Below are 19,978 nucleotides of genomic sequence, written 5' to 3' on the forward strand. Positions count from 1 at the left end.
CGTATGAGTCCGTTAGCTGTTTACTTTAAGACAGCGACGTTTAACGAAGCCGCTGACATTTTGTGTGTTTTCAGATCTGTCAGTGTCGGTGATCGACGCGGCGGCAGAGAAAATAAATAAATAAAATCTTCGTAAACACGAAAAATTAATTGTTTATTTAAAAAAGCTTCCTTTTTTTTTTTTTTTTTACAACGGGATTTTTTGGCGTTTTTAAGGCCCGTAAGCTTGCGCTCACTCGAATCAAACCCACTAGCTCCTTCTACTAGATCCGATCCCGGAATATCCTACTTTCCTTGTTCACAAAGTTGCAATCTTTGAGGATCTTAGACTCAACCCATAATTTCCTCTGGTAAGATTTGCCTCTCAATCTTTTTTCCCAGTAAGCCTCATTGCTTCTGGGGACTGCTTTAATGTATGATTCGCCGCTGCTCATTGAATCTGTTTTACTTGTTATTAGATGATGTTTGTACTGAATTATGGTTTGTTTTGGTGTTAAATAAGTTAAATTTGATTGGATCCTTGTTTAAAAGTTTTTAACTTTTCATTGAGTGTTAAGATCCGAGGTATGTTTTAGTTTGGTCATCTAGATCTGTGACGACTATGTGTTTCTTACTTTGTTTGTCATATATATGCAGAGTTATCTTGTCCTCTGTGACAAGTTTAGAAACTTTTGAGCCTAAAAGCTAATGAACATATGAGTATGAATGCATTGTTTGATCTATTGTGAGAGAATGAATGGCTGCATCGTGTTTTACTTATTTGTTTTTGGTTTATTTGCGCCGTTGTTAACTTTTGCTTTGTGATTGGTTTTCAGGTTAGTGTGAGTAAGGGGTTGCATTGGCTCGAGGAACATGGCGATGGGGAAGTATTCCCGTGTAGACGGGAAGAAATCATCAAGCTATGGTTTAACCGTTACTATTGTTCTGGTTATTTCCTTATGTTTAGTTGGGGCGTGGATGTTCACGTCTTCGTGGTCTGCCCCGGCTGATTCTGTTGACTATTCCTCAAGTGAAACTGCAAAGGATGTGGAACCTGTTACTAAGAATGACTTGAAGAAAGAAGAAGGCGATCGTGATCAGAAGAACTTTTCTGATGAAAAGAACGAGGAAAAACATGCTGTGACTGAGAACAACGAAGTGAAGAATGAGATAGAGAAATCTGCTGAGGGGAACCAGGTCGATGAGAGCTCTGGCGAGACAACTGAGGCAGTCGAGGAAAAAAAGGAGTCTGATGACAGCAATGGTGATGGAGATGTGGAGAAGGAGAAGAAGAATGTAAAAGAAGTAGAATCCGAAAGTGATGAAGCAAGTCAGAAAGAGAAAACGCAACTGGAAGAGAGCACGGAAGAAAACAAATCTGAGGATGGTAATGGAAACGAAGAAAAGTCTGAAGAAAAACCAGAAGAGAATGCTAGTGAAACTGAAGAAATCAGCACGGAGAAGAGTAACAAGGACGTCTTTCCAGCTGGTGACCAGGCTGAAATTACAAAAGAGTCGAGTACTAGAGATGGAGCTTGGTCGACCCAATTGGTTGAGTCACAGAACGAGAAGAAAGTGCAGGAGTCCTCGATATCTAAGGACCAAAGTAGCTATGGATGGAAAACTTGCAATGTGACTGCTGGGCCAGACTACATCCCTTGCCTTGACAACTGGCAAGTTATCAAGAAGCTTCAAACTACAATGCATTATGAACACCGTGAGCGTCATTGTCCTACGGAATCTCCTCATTGTCTTGTGACTCTTCCTGATGGATACAAGCGGTCCATCAAGTGGCCAAAGAGTAGGGAAAGGGTAAACTGCTTCTTTATTCAATTCTCACCAAAGAACGACACCATATAAGAGACTTGCTTAACGAGAGAAATCTCTTACTCTTAACCAATGCTGAAACTAAGATCCTACGCAATTTCAGTATCCTCTAACAAATTCCACCAGCTCTCCTTTAAACCTTTAGCTACTAACAGACGGATGTAGGGTCTGTTGCTGAGCTGGAAAAGCTAGAATTCCCTGCTCCACCCCTAGGCTAGTTACAAATACAATAGGACTGCGCCAGAATTAACAAGAAGACTTTATCAATATTTAGAGAAAAACTGCTTGCGGTCCTTTAGAGGATCTATCTTGACAGCTATTTGTTATGTAATCGCAGATCTGGTACAACAATGTTCCCCACACCAAGCTTGCAGAGATCAAGGGACATCAAAATTGGGTGAAGATGAGTGGTGAACATCTCACGTTCCCTGGTGGGGGTACTCAGTTTAAGAACGGTGCCCTTCACTACATTGATTTCATCCAACAGGTAAATTTTAATAATGGCTACAATAAGCTTCTCATTACTAAGCATGATAAGTATTGAATTAATTATATTGTTGCAGTCACATCCTCCTATTGCTTGGGGAAATAGAACTCGTGTTATATTGGATGTTGGGTGTGGAGTTGCTAGCTTTGGGGGTTACCTTTTTGAAAGAGACGTGCTTGCTTTGTCATTTGCTCCCAAGGATGAGCATGAGGCGCAAGTTCAATTCGCGCTGGAACGTGGTATTCCTGCAATGTTAAATGTTATGGGAACCAAAAGATTACCCTTTCCTGGTTCTGTTTTTGACCTTATCCATTGTGCTCGTTGTAGGGTCCCTTGGCATATTGAAGGTAAAAGTGTGTCCCATTGTATTCTTTTGCGTTACTTTTGTACTTTTTCCCTTACTTTTTGTTGTTGTTTGAAATGAAGGTGGTAAACTCCTTTTGGAATTGAATCGTGCTTTAAGGCCGGGTGGTTTCTTTGTCTGGTCAGCAACTCCAGTCTATAGGAAGAACGAGGAAGATTCTGGTATATGGAAAGGTTAGAAATTTGATCTTTCTTCTGTGTTTGCCTTTTGCCTCAAAATATGCTTTTGAAGAGTGATTTCTAACTTTGGAGAGGCCTTCTTTGTGTTGTAGCAATGTCGGAGCTCACAAAGGCTATGTGCTGGAAGCTGGTGACAATTAAGAAAGACAAATTGAATGAAGTTGGTGCTGCCATATACCAAAAGCCAACTTCAAATAAATGTTACAACAAAAGACCTAAAAATGAGCCACCTCTCTGCAAGGATTCCGATGATCAGAATGCAGCCTGGTATAGTGACCTAAATCCTGCGTAAATTTACTATTACTAAATCAATGCAATCTGATGTTCATATGTTGAATTTATGGTTTAGGAATGTTCCACTTGAGGCATGTATGCATAAAGTGACAGAAGATTCATCGAAGCGAGGAGCGGTGTGGCCAAACATGTGGCCAGAAAGGCTCGAGACTGCACCTGAGTGGTTGGATTCAAAGGAAGGTGTTTATGGAAAACCTGCACAAGAGGATTTCACAGCGGACCAAGAGAAATGGAAAACTATTGTCTCAAAGTCATACCTTAGTGGCATGGAAATCGATTGGTCGAATGTGAGAAATGTGATGGACATGAGAGCAGTCTATGGAGGATTTGCTGCTGCATTGAAGGATCTGAAACTATGGGTGATGAACGTGGTTCCTGTAGACGCGCCAGATACACTGCCGATCATATATGAACGTGGTTTATTTGGAATCTATCATGACTGGTGTGAATCATTCAACACTTATCCCAGAACTTATGACCTTCTCCATGCCGATCATCTTTTCTCTACCCTGAGGAAGAGGTAGATAGCATCACCGATTCTTTTTATTCTCTCTCCAATGCAGAGCTTGATGATCTGATATGATTTGATGAATCAAACCCTTTTCTTCGTTTGCATTACAGGTGCAGTTTGGTGTCGGTAATGGCTGAAATTGATCGAATTCTTAGGCCACAGGGAACTTTCATCATTAGAGACGACATGGAAACATTAGGAGAAGTTGAGAAAATGGTGAAATCCATGAAATGGAAAGTTAAAATGACGCAGTCCAAAGATAATGAAGGCTTGCTTTCCATTCAAAAGTCATGGTGGCGTCCTGCAGAAACTGAGACAATCAAATCTGCAATCGCTTAAACTTTTCAGAAAGAATTAAAGGATCACTTGAATATAGTTTTCAGTCTGCATACGTAAAACTCTAGAACATAAGATCGTTATACAAGATAGTTTTCTTCTGTTCTTCTGAAATTTTGCAATCTCTTAGACTCTTATCGTATATGATCCAAATTGTTACCAATATAATATGGACAACTTAACGTAGCAAAGTGATCTTATACACTATAAAGGCCTACAAGAAACAACAGAGTCAGATAGTGGCGATGAATCTTTACCGACTTGTTTTGACAAAAAGAGAGTTGACTCAAATAGTTTGTGAGCTTCTTATTGCGTTAAAGATGTGAAATTTGTACGAATTTATAATTCATTCAGATTTGTTGCATCGTTTTCTAACTCAACTGAAATAAAAGAGAAAGATCTAACTCGAAGCAGCTATTCTTTTTGTACTGTTTTTGCAAACTCCATTCAAAACAAGACAAAACCAGAATTCAGTTATCAAACCAATCCAAACAAAACCGTAATTCAATTATCCGAAGTCAAAATTTATAAGGATCGAAAACGGTTTTAAAAATTCTATACCGGATTAGCCGAACAAAACCCAAACGGAACCTGAATTTTGTGTACCTGAAATGAGTTAACCAATATCTATTAAAAAATACTAATCTATAAAAAACGAACCAGCCAAAACTGAACCTGTAGCAAACCAAAATTTTGATATCTATATCAACATTCGAAATACATCTACAATGAATCTATCCTCTCAGTTATATTACATGGACGATCTTTAGAAAAAAATATTTTCAAAATTTATCCAATTTCTATAAATCTCTCTACCTAATTCAAACAGAAATATATGATTCTCCTTTCATTTTTATTTGATCTTATATTTAAATTATTTTGAATTACTCTATTATAAATTTACTTAATAAAATTTGTGATTGATTTTGCATATGATGTGATTCAAGTTATTTTAAATGGACATATATTACTCAATCCAAGAATAGAAAAATATGCATACAATGTCCCACATTTCAATGAAGAATATAAAACATATGCATAGAATGTCTCACATTACTTGGAAAAATAGAGCAATGGTTTATAGTCATACTATAAAAGAATCCAAAATGATTCCGAAATACGAATGAGCAGAGATCAAATTATCATACATTCAAAGTTATAAATTTTATTTGGTTTTCTTTGGTTCTTTATTTTAAAGAATTTTCAACTTTTTAAAAGTTAAAAATATCGTTAAGTCAATGCTACAGGGATAAAACATCATTTCATTATTTTATTAACACTATTAATATTAGAATAATAGATATAATTAAGTTGATTAAATTAATATAAAAAAATAAAGTTTAAATCTTAAAGTTAACAAATCAAAATACAATTATACAATCTCAAACAAAAAAAATTAACAAACAAATACAACTTACAATCTAAATTGTTTAGTTACAAATTAAATAATTTATCCCTAACACGAGTTAAAATATATTTAGTCTAAACAACAATTCGGTTGATTGTCAAAAAAAAAAAAAGATTGTCAAAAAAAAAACAACAATTCGGTTTTTTTTTCCCGGTTTACTATTTGGATTAGGATGATGATTCTGTGTATAAATCAAGGATATATTGAATCCCTCCTCTTCATAATTCAGATTCAAAGACAAGAGATAATATGGACTTGCTACCCAATGATGTTGTGGAGAATAGTCTCAAGAGACTTGATGTGAAATCCTTGCTCAAATTCAAGTCTATATTGAAACAATGGAAATCCAAAATCCAATGTCGTGCTTTCCAAGAAAGACAACTGATGAATCGTAGGCAATCAGGTAATCCAGATGTTTTTTTCGTATCCGTATGTGATGAATCATATCTTTTTGATACAGTGTATGAAGGTATGAGAATGTTGGTATTGGGGTCATCACTTTCTGTTAATCCCTACTCCTTGGGCAAAAAAAGCCTTGTACAAAGTTTGCAAGATTAGCTTTGACGGTATGATATGCCTCTACAATGTCAATGTTCCAAATATTGTTGCCAATCCCACCACTCGATGGCATCGAACTTTCCCTCTCTCTACCTATCAACTACTCAAAGATCATGAAGACAAGGTCTGTTCAACTCCATGGGATAATCTTGGATTCGGTAAAGACAAAATCAATGGCACATTCAAGCCAGTTTGCTTATATAATTCTGCTGAATTTGGCGGCCTTTACAACGATGATAACAACACTACTTTTTGTGAAGTTTTTGATTTTACCACCAATGCTTGGAGGTACGTTGTCCCTGCATCCCCCTACCCGATTCTTTAATTTGTGGTTTCACTATCACCACCACCACTCTAATAGAGAGTTGGTCATGTGCAACCTTGATGATGGTTTGTGCGTATCCGGAAAAATGTGGCCCAACCAAGTGATATGGTCGTTTGATTCAGACCGGGGACATGGACGGAGATATATTCCATAGATCTCAATATAACTTCCTCTTGGTTAGGGAAGCACAGATTCTCACTCACACGGTCACACCACTAGGAGTTGTGGACAAGGACAAGTTATTGTTTTGTGAACTTCTAACTGGGTTTCTATTGCTAACACTAGATCTCAAAACCAAGTCTTATGAAATTGCTTACGAATTACTGTATCGTACTAGTGCGCTTCCTCTTTGTTATTTCCAGAGTTTAATCACTATTCTTTAAAGCTTATTATTTTCCGAAACATTGTAATTTCAATTTTAATAATAAATTTTCTCAATATTGGTTTGGTTGTGGATACTAAGTATACTATTAAATCTGCATGCTACATGTTTGTTTACGTAAGATTATTCTTACTTAATTATATGGTTTTGTTTTTCCTTGACCATCTTCTCTAGTTTCCGAGGCCGAGGAGGAGGAGTTTCCTACTATTGAATTGACCCAATTTGTTGATGCAGTTGGATTTGTGTAATGCAGATTCCACAGTTGATTCTATTGTATTCGCTTGCTCTGGTCTTAGTCATATCATCTTGGGTGGAGCTGTGATGGTTCAAATTAATTGTTCCTTTTGATAGTTTAATATTTGTATCCATTGGCATTGAGAAAAGTTGTATACATAAAAACTCTAGAACATAGTAAGATCGCTTAACAATTACCTCCAAAGATATATTGAAGATAACTTTTGCTCTGTTCTCATGAAAGAAAATAATGTTTTGCTGTCACTTTCTTCTTAGACCTTATATATGATATTAAGTATGACTTGGTGATTGTTAGAATAAACTATATAAGGATTGCCTCATAAATAGAATTCTCTATGGAGTTTCATAATCTTACAGTGATGAATAAATACTAGTAATCTATATATAATAACAATCCGAAAAAAAGCGATTAACAATTATGTTTTTTCAATCGTACCTTTTGGATATTTTTCGAAAAGTCGTGATGGATCATTAAAACAGTTATTTATGAAAAGTTACAACTGTTCACTGTAGAATTGTGAATATTGGAACATTCGTATCTTTTGAAATCTATATATATTTGTCAGTTTGAACTGTTTTCATTTTTTTTACCATGACACAAAATCAACTAAAATTTCAATCTCAACGGTTTATATTTTTTTTTAAATTACTTTCTAGCATTCATTTTTTTTAAACTCAAGAAATTACTCCAATTCTTGATTTAACAAAAGACTTTTGGAATGATGAATATAACAACAATCCGAATAAATGTTACCAAAAGTTGTGTTTTTTTCTATTGTAGCTTTTGAATAATTTTCCAAAAAAATCTGTAAAAAATTAAAATGTGTGTTTTACAAAAAGTTGTGATTGTTCATTATAACGGTTTTTTATAAAGTTGCAACTGTTCATTGTAGAGTTGTGTTTATTTGAATATTCATATCTTTTAAAATATATATATATATATCTGTCTGTTTGAACTGTTTTCATTTTTTTGTCATGACACAAAATAATATAAACTTTTAATCTAAACGGTTTTTACAGCTTTCTAAATTATTCTCTAGCATTCATTCTTTTAAAAGTAAAAAAATTCCTCCAATTTTGGATTTAATAAAAGATTTTTGGAATGATAAATCTAATTTACAACTTTTAGTTAATTTTAAATATAAAAATTTAATGAAAATACCTCGAGTTTTTTTTCCAAGAGTTCGATGGAGTATATAGTGAGTTTTTGAATTTGACTTTTCAATATGGTAATAAATATGTATTCTATTTAAAAACAGTTTATATGGGTTATTAGGTATAAATACAATCCAGTGCTGACACAACAGTTGCGATTTTTTGTAGTCCCTTTTGGTAAATTTTTTGTTTTTATTTTTATTTTATTTTTATTTTTTAAATTGAAATTGTTGTATCTGTTCATTGTAGAGTTGTGTCTTTTCACTATATTTTATTTATATTTTTCATCACAACTTTTCATTCTAATAGGTGTATCTATTTAAATAATCATATCTTTTGAACTCTCTTTATATTTGTCTCTTCATTAGTAACTAACAAATTCCTTGAAACAAAATTTTCCATTTTATGTTGCTTCTACATAATTGAATATTAATATCTAATATTCAACGTTATTTTATAATCTAACTAAAATTTTAGAAATAGTTACAGCAATAGAGAAATTTAATACAACTTAATAAAGAGTTTACATTTGCGTCTATTTATCATAACTTTTCTTTAAAAAATAGTTTAATATTTAAAAATAATAATAACAGTTTGAATAAATGCAAACAACAGTTGCAATTTCTCATAGTATTTCTTTTGTAAAAAAATTGTTTTTATTTGTTTTTCTTAAAACTCAAACAGTTGTATCTGTTCATTGTAGAATTATGTCTTTTCACAATATTTTATTCATATTTTTTATCACAATTTTTCGTTCTAATAGGTGTGTCTATTTAAATACTCATATCTTTTGAACTTTTTATATATTTGTCTTTTCATCAATAACTAACAAATCATTGTTTGTTGAAACAAATTTTACGTTTTTTGTTGAATCTAAATAATTTGGATATTAATATCTAATATTCAACGTTATTCTATAATCTAAATCAAATTTTAGAAATGATTATAGCAATAAAGAAATTTAATAAACTTAATATAGAATTTACAGTTGCATATGTTTATCGTAAATTTCTCTTAAAACTATTTTCATTTATTTTATTTTGTTTTTAAAAGTTGTGTATTTTAATTTTAATTTTTCGTTGATACAATTTCACTCACTATTAAATATATTTTAATTATAATTATTTAATAGAAAATTATATTTACTCATTACAATCATTAGTTCAATATTCTCAGTTAAAATCACTTTGTTATAATAATTTTTTAATTATAGGTCTTTATCATAATTCTTCATAAAATATCTTATATATTTATTAAACTTTAAACAATGTTTTTTGCAAGGTTGAGTCTATTTTACATACTATTTTTTGTTATAAGTTTTCATTTTGATGATTGTGTTTTTAGTAAAAGTTTATGTTTAATGTTTATATATTCAAACTATTCTGTTACGTTCAAATAATTTTTATAATATATAATTTTATATTTTAAATTTTATTTACTTTTTTCTAAAATATTTCTCGCATGACAGGTCTGAGTCCTAGTAATAGTAAAGAGATTCTGAGAAAAGATGTAGTCGGTTAACAAAACTGTCAGAACCAAGTAGACAATTCAAGTATGAAACTGATATACTATCCAAACTTCTCTGAAACAAAATCTACAAGTCTGCGAAGAAATTATTTGTAGAGTCCAGAGTAGTCGATTTACTTTTTGTTTTCCTCTTGGTGCCTGTAAAGCAAGAAAAACTCGAGATCAGATCATGTTATAGTTATCATCTCAAGGAAATGTTTAAGATGTTCCAAAAAGTTCAGTAGGTTTCTCTTTAGTTTACCTTTGGAAGACTTGGAAGGATCGTTGTCAAGGTCCATCCCATCGTTGTCACTGTCACTGTGTCCTGCAGCTCCAGATGCGTTCCCCGAGTTCCCATTAGAACCTTCTAGAATCTCCTCTAGGTTCCACAACTATATCACCAAAAACACAAAACATGTAAATCATAACTGTAAGGGCTTGAGTTTAGAGATGATAAAATTGATACCTTCAGCATACTATCATGAGCTGTGCTACCGAGAAACTTGTTATCATGTGAGAGAGCTGCAAGAGAGATTTTAACAGAAAAAAAAATTAGAGGTTCGTTCAAGACCGAGTACAATAGTCAAAAAAAGATAAAATGTTCTTAGACAGAGAGAATAGAATTCTAAATACCGAGATCTTCAATAGGGAAGTCGTGAGCCCCAATAGGCTGTATGATTCTGTTGGGCAGTATTCCAACGAGGCTACAGAAAAAAATGTATATAAAACTTGATTGAGTAAAGTGAAGATAAGACCTCTCTCCCATGGATTCCATTATCACAATTTACCTAAGTATTCCATTATCACATCCAGTTATAACTCTGTCCTCATCAAGCTACAGCATAAATCCACAAGGCTTCCATCAGTAAAAGGGCTCCTAATGCTACAGTAACCATGTGCTTTAATAAAGTGTATCAGCATCTCACCTTTAATAGAGTATCAACTGAATTTGGAGATAGATCAACAAACCGATCGCTGTAGTTAAAACAAACGTTTCAGACAGTTAGGTGTCAATACTCTCTTATTTAAAATTTTCCAATGCCTTAAAACCTTTAACATAGGTACTGTCAGAGATATATGAGTTACCTGCAATCCTTGAAAAATCCCCATGAATACAACAAGAGATTACCATTCTGAGTTCCACTGATAACTTTACGGCCATTCTGAAATCAATCAGGTAAGAAGCAAACGATAACACATACATTAGATAAGTGGAAACGGTATGGAGAGAGAAGAGCTTGGGATGACGCATCCTGGCTACAAATACTTTTCTGTTTGATAGATATATTAGTGAATAAATTACACAGGAATATACTGGAATTACCTTCATTATCACAACAGAAAGTAGTTCGTCTTCAGAAAATTCAGACTGAGATTGGAGCTTACTAGTTCTGAGATTACAGACAGACAGAGTCCCATCTCCACTAAACGGTGTCAAAGAAACAAAAATAAATGATATAAGCAGAAAAGTCTTATATCAAAAGACACTAGCTATCAACTGAATCAGATGACTACAAAAAATCCAAACCTTGTTGCCACTAGTTTCATTGAATCAGATGCAAAAGTCATGTCAGAAATGTAATCCTCATGTGCATTAAACTCATGAGAGCAAGAGCGCTGTCTCGTATCCCAAACCTGAGGAGATGATTATACATTATCGTAAGTTATGATTTACAACACAAGCACATAATTTCACTCCAAAATAGAAAATGTCCCAAATGAATTGGGCAAAAAACTTTAGACAGAGAATACAAAGCTCTTGAGGCAGAAGACACACACACACAACTAAAATGCTAAGGACCACAAATACTAATTCCTCTCTCACAAAAAATTACAGAGAGACCATCAGAGTAGTTGGAATAAAGACGAAAAGGGAATGTAACAGACCTTAACGCAGCCATTATCATCTCCTGAAGCGATAGTTGTCTCAGTAACATTAATCAAAGTATTAATAGCATCCCTACAAGACCAATGCGAAAAATTCTCAATTACCAGTCAGCTAAAATTGTATCCAAAATAAGAAACGAAAGGGGAATTAGTTACATACTCGTGAGCATTCTCAAGATGTGCAACACTAGTACCAGTCTCCACATCAGTAGCTAGAATGGAGCAATCAGCTGAAGCAGTGACAACTCCTAAAACACCCCCCCCCCCCCCAAAAAAAAAGAAACATGTAATTTAAAGCAGAACTCAAGCATTGCTAAGATATGAGCTCAAATAGTTCGATCGAAGTTTAAAGAAACAAACTTTGGCCATCATCAATGAAACGAACAGCTCTGCAAGACTCCTTATGTGCACGAACTTTACGTTCCCTAGATTACGAAACACAAATTCAACGAATACCCTCAACGAAAGAGACAAACTTTGCAGATAAAAAGAAGAGCTTTTTTAAAATACCTGACGAGTGAAGAATCTGAGTCGTATCGGTATCTGCAAAAGAGAAAGGTTGGAGATTTTTACATAATTAGTCTCTCTGATGATTCTTGTGAACTGGAAAAACGAAGGAAGAGGAAAAGAAAAGGGGCTTTTACAGATGCAAGTGGCCATCGATGAGACCAGCAGCCACTAGATTTTGCGATGGATGGAAGTCGATACCGAACGCGTTAGCTCCCAAATCGATCTCCATATCACTCCTACCCGAGCGAGAATCTTAATTACAAAAACTGCTCCCCCCACAAGTACGGAGACAAAGACTAGTGTGACTAAAGAAGGCCGTCGCGCCGAATTGAGTAGGGTTTAAGGTCTCTGTTTTCTAATTTTGCAATTAGGTCCCTCGGATCTTTGGGGTGTTTTTTTTCTCTCTTTCCTGACTTTTACAATTAGGACCCGTTTCTTTTTTAAATCTTATATTTACCTTTTTTTTTTTTTTTGCTTATTCTAATTTCAACCTTTAAAATCTAAAATTTAGTTAAATGATTTTATAAATGGAGTTTGTGATGCTCATAAGACTCATAACGACTTATTTAAGTTTCACCAACTTTGGTATTTTTAATTTTCTGCATTTCCGATCAATCATGCTCTTTAATTGTTAGCTTGTTTTGTCAAAGTTTATTATAACTAAGATGAGCTATTATTAGAGTTTGCACTACCTTTGTTCATCTGCTTCTTGGTTTTTATAGGAGCCAGGTTCACGATAATCATGTTGACAATGATAGGTTATTTTTGGTCCATCTTGCGTCTTGTCAGAGTTCCTTTTTTTTTTTTTTGCTTGCTCAATCTTGATTATTCGTATTGACGACCATGAGGTGTTTGTGCAAAATGATCTTTATACAACTACCATTAAGACAGGATATTACTTAGAAATAAGATTCCTGATAATGATACTGACTTGTAAATTCTAATCAAATAAGGCACCAACTTAAAAGAGTAAAACCAAAGATTTGGGATGGGATATATAAACAGGGGTACAGTGACAGTTAGCTTATTACGATTAAGCTACCAGTGTCGCAAAACCTGTTTTTAAAGTTCAATTTATGCCCTGAATTACGAAATGTCCAACTACATTTATAACTTTGGACATCAGATACCAAAGGCATTATATATGCAATATTACCTCAAAGATGGAGATTTAATAAGTTGGGTTAAGAAGAGGTCAGATGGTAGTGCATGTCATTGATTCAACACTATGGTTCAGATTTATAGACTTTGGATAATTATCCTCATTCCTCTTCTCTTCTTTGTTAATTAAGAAAATGATGTGACTATATACTAGAGGGGAAAAAACGAGAAAGATTGGTGTGGAGGAAATTCAAAAAATCAGATTATGAAGTCAATCACCATATTGCATCCATCGTAATGGATGCAAATAAGACTGGGGCGACAATTACATATCATCACTTTTTCCGTCCAACATACTAGCAATAAAAAGGACAAAAGACTAAAGCAGACCAATGACGATATTGAGACAGAAGTACGGAGGAAAAAACCTTAAACTGGGGAAAAGGTACATGTACATCTTATGGACGCAAGTGATTTTAAGGTTTGATGTGAAGCCTCCTCACCATTTTATATACATGCTTTGAGTTTAGGGTTTCACATCAAATAAAACGACGCCGTTTAATTTATCATGGGCCTCTTTGTCTTGTTGATTTGATTGATGATGAGGCCCATGCTTCTTACAAAAAAGCTTCACATCCATATTTGATAATATATATATACAAAAAAAAAACAAAAACTATCCATCAATTTCAAAAATAGTAAAAAAAAAAATCAATTATATCAGAGAAAATGAGTTTTCTACTCAGGGATAGTGAAATGAGTTGGTGCACGGACCACATTGTTTTTTTTTTTTTTTGTCACAAGACCACATTGTTAAGTTTCTTTCATCCTACACACAAACTAGAGGTTTTACGATGAGGTGATCTCGAATGGGTATGGAGAAGATGTGATCAAGATTCTAACCAGTAATCTGTAATCATAGGCTAAGAGTAAGACAAAAGCAGTTCTTTGGTTCTCATAGGCTAAGAAGATGTGAGATTAGTTAGTTTAGGACCAAAATCTCATATACCCCTTTCCATCAAAACAATTTCTCAAATCCCCCGATAATATTGAATGCGAATGACAGTGAGTAAAAAAGTTTTATAACGATTTACGAGTTAAAAAAACAAAAAAAAACTTATGTTGTTTCGTTTCTGCTTAAAACCTTTTTAGTACTTTGATGGTCATGTCATCTTCGTCTTGTCTCCTCTTTGGTCGTCTTCTCATTTTTATTATTTTCGCAAACAGTGAAGACAAACAAGAGGAGCGGTTTCGTTTTTCTTCTTCAGATCTAATTAGGGAGAGAGAGAGAGAGAGAGAGAGAGAGAGAGTGATTGAGCTCACGACGGAGAAAATGAGCGGCAACAAGATCATCGTCGGCGATGATGGTGGTAGGAGCAGTGTCGGAGTCAGGAAAAGCTCAAACGGGATTTCTGATATCCCGTCTGGGTCGAAGAAGATGGTTCAAAGTTTGAAAGAAATTGTAAACTGCCCTGACGCTGAGATCTATGCTGTGCTCAAGGACTGTAACATGGACCCTAACGAAGCCGTCACTCGCCTCCTCTCCCAAGGTCTCTGAGCTAGTTTAGGGTCAATTGGGCTAATATGCTAATGTCTTTTTCCATGATTCTGTCTTAGGGGTTTATAACTAAATAAAAACACACACGAAAGTTTCTGTCTTTCCAGCATTTAGTCCTCCTCATTGAACTCATAAGCTAATGTCTTTTTTCATGATTCTGTTTCTTATTCTTTTCACTATTCAGATCCTTTTCACGAGGTGACGAGCAAACAAGAAAAGAAGAAACAGGTGTCCAGTCCTGTGTTGGCATTTCATATTTGAAAAAAAAAAACAGTTTGCACCTCTGTTTTTAAGCGTCATGCTCACTCCCAGAATACTTGATCCTAGCTATTGTTTTGGTTTTAGGGTAGTTATTTATTTCATTTTATTGTAATGTTGAAGACTTTATATGTTTACTTGCTTTTCAGATTAGGGATATACAAGATTCCCGGTCACGAGGCTATAATAACAATTACAACCGTGGTAGTAGAGGTGGTTCTGATCGTTATACTGGACGGAGTGGAGCTACCCCTTTCACCTCTAGTGGTATATATATACATGACTTTTTTTTGGCTTTAGAGTACAACATCAGTAAAACTTACTTAATACTAGCTGTGCATCCCTGTTTTCATGTTTCTATTTGTTCAGAGTCAGGAAGCGTCCAAGTAAAAACTACTAACAAGAGGGAGAGCGGTATGCAGTCTTATGCAGGTTCTTATTCTTCTACATCTGGCATATCGAGCCACCATCAGATACCACACAGGTTTCCCTTTGAATGATCATTTCATCATCTTTCTTGTCTGCATAGCTGCATGATGCAGAAAGCGACCCTGTCTGAAGGAAAGAAACCATGACATTGCATAAATTAAGAGCATAGGGTAGTATCAAAATCCAATAATAATAAACCATGAGAAGAATATACCTTAGGACTGTCCGAAAAACACACACACAAATAAGTCTATATGCAGATTATAATCAGATTTTTTCTTTTTGTTTAGTGCCGCAACAGTATTCTGTAGCTTCTTGTCTTAAGAAGGATACTATTTCTCTGCAGAGATGCGAGTTTTCTTGTTCCCTCCTTCATATTTGGCAGAGAAATGGCCTCTGAAAACAAGCAGCACCAGATGGCAGATACTCCTCTGCAGTAGACTTAGCTTGTGGCACAGCAAACCTCATAGTTGAGGGCCTTGAGAGTTGAGGCACTAAGCAATGAATCTGATTAGGATTAGCAACTGTGTGTTTATGGAAAAAACTTTCTTCTACTGATCTAATGGATTCTGATACTATCCTGTGTTCCTTTTTTTTTCTTACAAGTTGAATGCAACCGGACAAGTCAGTAGCCTGCCCTAAATGAATAATTGATTGTGGACTTATCGACCCATATGGCCATATATGAAAGATTGAGTTGCAGGATTTAGTTAATAGGCTTTCAGACCAACTACTGCAGAGTGGCTACACTAATAAATTGAGCCTTAATTAATTCCGACTCTGAGTGGCCTGAAGAAGTTTTTAGGTGGCTTATGGCTCAGTGGTAGATGTACAGAATAATCTTAGGGTATCATCTCGAGTATTGTGCTGATGCTAAGCAATCTTCCATGTACAGTTGATGTTTGATTTGATAGAATATATTTTTTAACAAAGTAAGAATGTTGTACTAGTATATAGAGTATTTATGACAAAATCTTGTACCTCTAGTGAAAAGGTGTCAAGACCTTTACTTTGCCATATTTTTCACTTTTCCATAATTTAGTTTTCCATAATCTTGTACCTAGTTCTGCATCTTTGAGAATTATAGTTTTGTTCATCTGTACATTTTTGTCCCAGGTTGCTCATGTATGTTATATATATTCTGCAGTGATTTTGTTGCTAAAGACAGTAAAACGCCAACTGTTACCTCGGGGGGTGAATTATCATCATTACATTCTGTTACTGGACATCAAACAGCATGGTTTGGAGCTTCAGGTCAGCTGTCTATGGCTGACATTGTGAAGATGGGTAGGCCTCATAGCCAGACAATAAACTCTCAGAAAAATGTCGATATGCGTTCTGAGGTAATTCAGGAGCATGAAATTGCTGCAAATCAGTATGTACCTCTGAAAGATGAATGGCCCTCAATGGAGAAGCCAGTGGCTGCTAGCACTTCTTTTGTATCAGTGGCACCAACTGAAGAGATATGCAATGGTGCAGCAGATTTACAATCCAGTAGAAGAGATCAACATCCGAAGGGCCAGTTGGAAGACACACATTCAGCAGAAAATGGTCTCTTTGGGAATCTTGGAAGAGATCATGTGCAACCTGACACTGTAGCTGGTGGAGCTGAGGTAGATGACTCTGTAGTTTCATCTGAGTATGATGATAATCCGCACAGATACCAAACGCAGAACAACCCTGCTGAGCACCAGAAAGGTAAGTATTTTATACAACATGTCTATAAAAGGAATGCTGTATTCTTATCATAATTGCACATACTTTGGCAGATGCTTGTGTGATTTTTCTTTTGATGATATTTCACACCTCATTGGATGTGTGTCATGAATAACCATGTGTCTCTGCAACTTGATCATTTTAGGTGTCGGGGGTAGTAAAAGGATCTTGCCTATTCTTTTGGTGTCAGATTTAACATTAAGGTTGACGAGAGACTATATTTGTTTGCTCTTGATGTTGTCTTATTCACTGTGTCTATATTCTTTTGCAGATGAAGACGAAATTTCGCCTGTTGTTGCCAACCTTCAAGACTTGAGCATAGAGAACCATGATCAATACACCTCTCATGATGAGGATAGACCTGCTGTCGTGATTCCAGATCATCTGCTAATCCATACAGAAGAGTGCTCACAGTTAAGCTTTGGAAGTTTTGGAGGCTTTGGATCAAGGCCTCTGAGCAACAGCTTAGAAGAGGCTTCTAGTGTAGCTCCACAGATTGAACGTGATGATGCTAGGTATGCCCTTATTTCTGATTTTCCTTTTCCAAATAGTTTCTGGGACCATTTCCTTTATACTAACCATCGATCGTCTTGTCCACAGAAATACCGAGTTCTATGGAGATGAACATCTAGGAACCATGTCCAATGGACATATGGTCCATGCGTCTTCTGCCAACAATTATGATGATTCCTCAGAATCTAAGCAAGAGGTTTTGTTGCCAGAAAACCCTGAAACTGCTCACCAGGAGAACCAGTACTCGTTTGCCCAGCCGGGTCCAGAGTATGCATATGAAAATGTGAAGCAGCAGCTGGATACTGCATTTGATGCTGCACAGACAAGCATGACTAATCAGATGCATAATCTTGCTTCATTAACAAATGTGATGGTAAGCTACATCCCAAGTGCACAAGGTTTTGCAGCTAATGGTTTCCTCTCGTAGCTTTTAAGAGAACCTTATATTATATCATATTAACGTATTTGTATGGTTTGGTGTTCAAATTTTCATCGAAAACGTAGTTTTGTCTGATGCTAGTAATATCCTTATAATTCTTAGTTGACATCACTATTTCAACAATTTGGTTTCAGCAAGGGTATACAAACTCAATTCCAAACACTCTATTGGCACAGACAGCACAGAGTGCCAGGGAGCTTGAACATCAGTATTCCCCTTTCTCAGGCCTACAGTCTGTGCCGTCAAGAAGCAACGATACCTCACTAGGTGGCCAAAGCATTTCCATGCCAGAGGTGATCCTTTTACCTGTAGACTGGAATGTTTTTTTAATCGAATAATATATCTTTGGTTTCTTTTGGATTTTGTTGTGAACTCGGTGAGAAGAAAGTAGGGATCCCTTGTTAATCGTACCCATGACCACTTTCTTGTCCGCTTGATGCAAAGCAGTAATACTTGCAAATAAGGATATCAATTTCGTTCAATTATATTATGTAGTGTCTTTCTTGTGCAAAGTTATGAAGGTTTGTTTATTTCCATGTAATTGGTTGTATTTTCTTGCATGCAGGCACTCAGAGGTGGACCAGCGCTTCCTCAACAGATCGCAATGAATCCGTATTCTCAGCCCACATTGCCTCTGACTCACTATGCCAACATGATCGGTTATCCTATGATACCTCAGAGCTACCCATACATCCCATCGGCTTTTCAGCAAGCATATGCTGGTAACAACTCATAACACCCGTCACTAGCTGCTTTGCTTCCACAGTATAAAAACAACACTTCCGCCAGTAATTTGCCTCAGTCAACAACTACTACCCCTGCTTCCTCCTCTACCTATATGTTTGGGAACTCGAGCAATGTTGAAACTGGAAACTTCCTTCTTAACCAACAACAACAGGCCGCTCCTTCTGGGGCAACACTTAGTTATGAAGACGTCCTGAGTCTACAGTACAAACAAAACAACTATCTATTGTCACTTCAGCAGCAGCAACAACAGCAGCTACAACAACAACAGCAGCAGCAGCAACAGCAACAGCAGCAGCAGCATCAACAACAGGTAATTGTTTCTCATTTTGACACTTGCAAAAGATCCTTGTTTTGACATTAAACGTGAAATTGTGTTAACTCAGAACGAAATTTTACCTATGTGGCTTCATGGACCTGGCTCTCAAACCATGTCGGGCGTCGCGGGCAACACGTACTATAACCTTCAAGCACAACAACAAAGTCAGCAGGTTCGCCAAGCTCAACAACAAGAGCAGCAGCAGTATGGATTGCTCGGTTACCCGAACTACTATCAGTCACAAACCGGAATATCAATAGAGCACCAACAGCAAAACCCTAGAGAAGGTGGCTCGCAAGGTCAGCCCTCAAAGCAAGCCCAGCAGCAGCAACAGCACTGGAAAAACTCTTACTAGGGTGGTTTTGGTTGTCTCAGGCTCATCGTTTGGTTACTGATCATGTAGCCATAGCTATAAAAGCTGATAACCAGTTAAATAGGTTATCGGTTATTATTGTGTAGGCTGAAGCAGATAAAGGATGGATCTTCATCAAGTCATTGTGAGTGTATTTATCATCTGTTAACTTAGGGAAAACTCTAATTTGGATCAATTCAACTTAAGACCAAAGAAAAAAGCACCAGTTCATGTCTCTTAAAGCTTTGCCTCTGTGCTCCACCTTGTATATAGTACTTTGCTTTCCATTTAAGTAGGTTTCAACTATTTTGTTGTGGTTTCGATTCCAATGGGGTTAACTTACAAAATTTGACTATGAAAGGTGTGAATCTCACTGGAGACAATGTCTTAAATAAAAGAAAACTAAAAATTGTACCAGAGTTAAGGTGACTCAATACAGTAGATATGAGTGTATTTATCTTCTTTTGTTAACTTAGGGAACAAGCAAATTCAAATTAGGATCCGTGCAACTAAAAAACAAAGAAAGAAGCAACAGTTCCTGTGTCATTAAAAGCCTTTGCCTCTGCATTGTTCACATTGTATTAACT

At 35.6% G+C, this 19,978-nt stretch overlaps 2 protein-coding genes, 2 non-coding genes and 2 pseudogenes across 5 annotated transcripts; 3 read left to right on the forward strand and 3 right to left on the reverse strand.

Moving 5' to 3' along the window:
- The first annotated feature begins 54 nt into the window (after window positions 1-54).
- Window positions 55-4,090, forward strand: LOC104749440 (putative methyltransferase PMT25). Its single transcript, XM_010471075.2, has 8 exons — window positions 55-349; window positions 815-1,790; window positions 2,143-2,292; window positions 2,369-2,639; window positions 2,719-2,829; window positions 2,928-3,102; window positions 3,185-3,649; window positions 3,751-4,090. Exons 2-8 carry the CDS (start codon window positions 852-854, stop codon window positions 3,977-3,979), a joined length of 2,340 nt encoding a protein of 779 aa, XP_010469377.1. The 5' UTR covers window positions 55-349; window positions 815-851; the 3' UTR covers window positions 3,980-4,090.
- Window positions 4,091-5,633: 1,543 nt separating this feature from the next.
- LOC109129429 (F-box protein At2g34280 pseudogene) lies at window positions 5,634-6,650 on the forward strand (annotated as a pseudogene).
- Window positions 6,651-9,540: 2,890 nt separating this feature from the next.
- LOC104749441 (WD repeat-containing protein 55) lies at window positions 9,541-12,382 on the reverse strand. Its single transcript, XM_010471076.3, has 14 exons — window positions 12,097-12,382; window positions 11,963-11,995; window positions 11,813-11,877; window positions 11,613-11,700; window positions 11,453-11,525; window positions 11,094-11,200; window positions 10,890-10,989; window positions 10,652-10,728; window positions 10,492-10,540; window positions 10,354-10,400; window positions 10,199-10,269; window positions 10,032-10,087; window positions 9,828-9,957; window positions 9,541-9,724 (listed from the first exon to the last, which is right to left on the reverse strand). The coding sequence occupies exons 1-14, from the start codon at window positions 12,189-12,191 to the stop codon at window positions 9,654-9,656; spliced, it is 1,062 nt and encodes a 353-aa protein (XP_010469378.1). The 5' UTR covers window positions 12,192-12,382; the 3' UTR covers window positions 9,541-9,653.
- A 769-nt stretch (window positions 12,383-13,151) lies between these two features.
- Window positions 13,152-13,235, reverse strand: LOC147925044 (small nucleolar RNA Z195/SNORD33/SNORD32 family). The gene has a single exon (XR_015585587.1). It is a non-coding gene; the product is annotated as a small nucleolar RNA Z195/SNORD33/SNORD32 family (small nucleolar RNA).
- An 83-nt stretch (window positions 13,236-13,318) lies between these two features.
- LOC147925045 (small nucleolar RNA U31b) lies at window positions 13,319-13,406 on the reverse strand. Its single transcript, XR_015585590.1, has one exon. It is a non-coding gene; the product is annotated as a small nucleolar RNA U31b (small nucleolar RNA).
- Window positions 13,407-14,027: 621 nt separating this feature from the next.
- LOC104749442 (uncharacterized) lies at window positions 14,028-19,697 on the forward strand (annotated as a pseudogene). Its single transcript, XR_015583412.1, has 10 exons — window positions 14,028-14,613; window positions 14,806-14,849; window positions 15,029-15,146; window positions 15,249-15,363; window positions 16,456-17,006; window positions 17,296-17,539; window positions 17,625-17,910; window positions 18,111-18,269; window positions 18,542-19,033; window positions 19,107-19,697. The product of XR_015583412.1 is annotated as an uncharacterized LOC104749442 (transcript).
- Window positions 19,698-19,978: the final 281 nt, after the last annotated feature.

This window comes from Camelina sativa, chromosome 16, assembly GCF_030686135.1.
Source record: "Camelina sativa cultivar CO46 ecotype springtype chromosome 16, ASM3068613v1".
Lineage (NCBI taxonomy): Eukaryota > Viridiplantae > Streptophyta > Magnoliopsida > Brassicales > Brassicaceae > Camelina > Camelina sativa.

Excerpts from the sequence above, each read along its gene's own strand:
- LOC104749441 (XM_010471076.3), bottom strand. The coding sequence starts at position 12,191 with ATGGAGATCGATTTGGGAGCTAACGCGTTCGGTATCGACTTCCATCCA. Across the intron at positions 10,401-10,491 it reads CAGTTGATACTCTATTAAAG|CTTGATGAGGACAGAGTTAT; the intron begins GTGAGATGCTGA and ends TTTATGCTGTAG. Across the intron at positions 10,270-10,353 it reads TGTGATAATGGAATACTTAG|CCTCGTTGGAATACTGCCCA; the intron begins GTAAATTGTGAT and ends TTTTTTCTGTAG.
- LOC104749440 (XM_010471075.2), top strand. The coding sequence starts at position 852 with ATGGCGATGGGGAAGTATTCCCGTGTAGACGGGAAGAAATCATCAAGC. Across the intron at positions 2,293-2,368 it reads ACATTGATTTCATCCAACAG|TCACATCCTCCTATTGCTTG; the intron begins GTAAATTTTAAT and ends ATATTGTTGCAG. Across the intron at positions 2,830-2,927 it reads AGATTCTGGTATATGGAAAG|CAATGTCGGAGCTCACAAAG; the intron begins GTTAGAAATTTG and ends TTTGTGTTGTAG.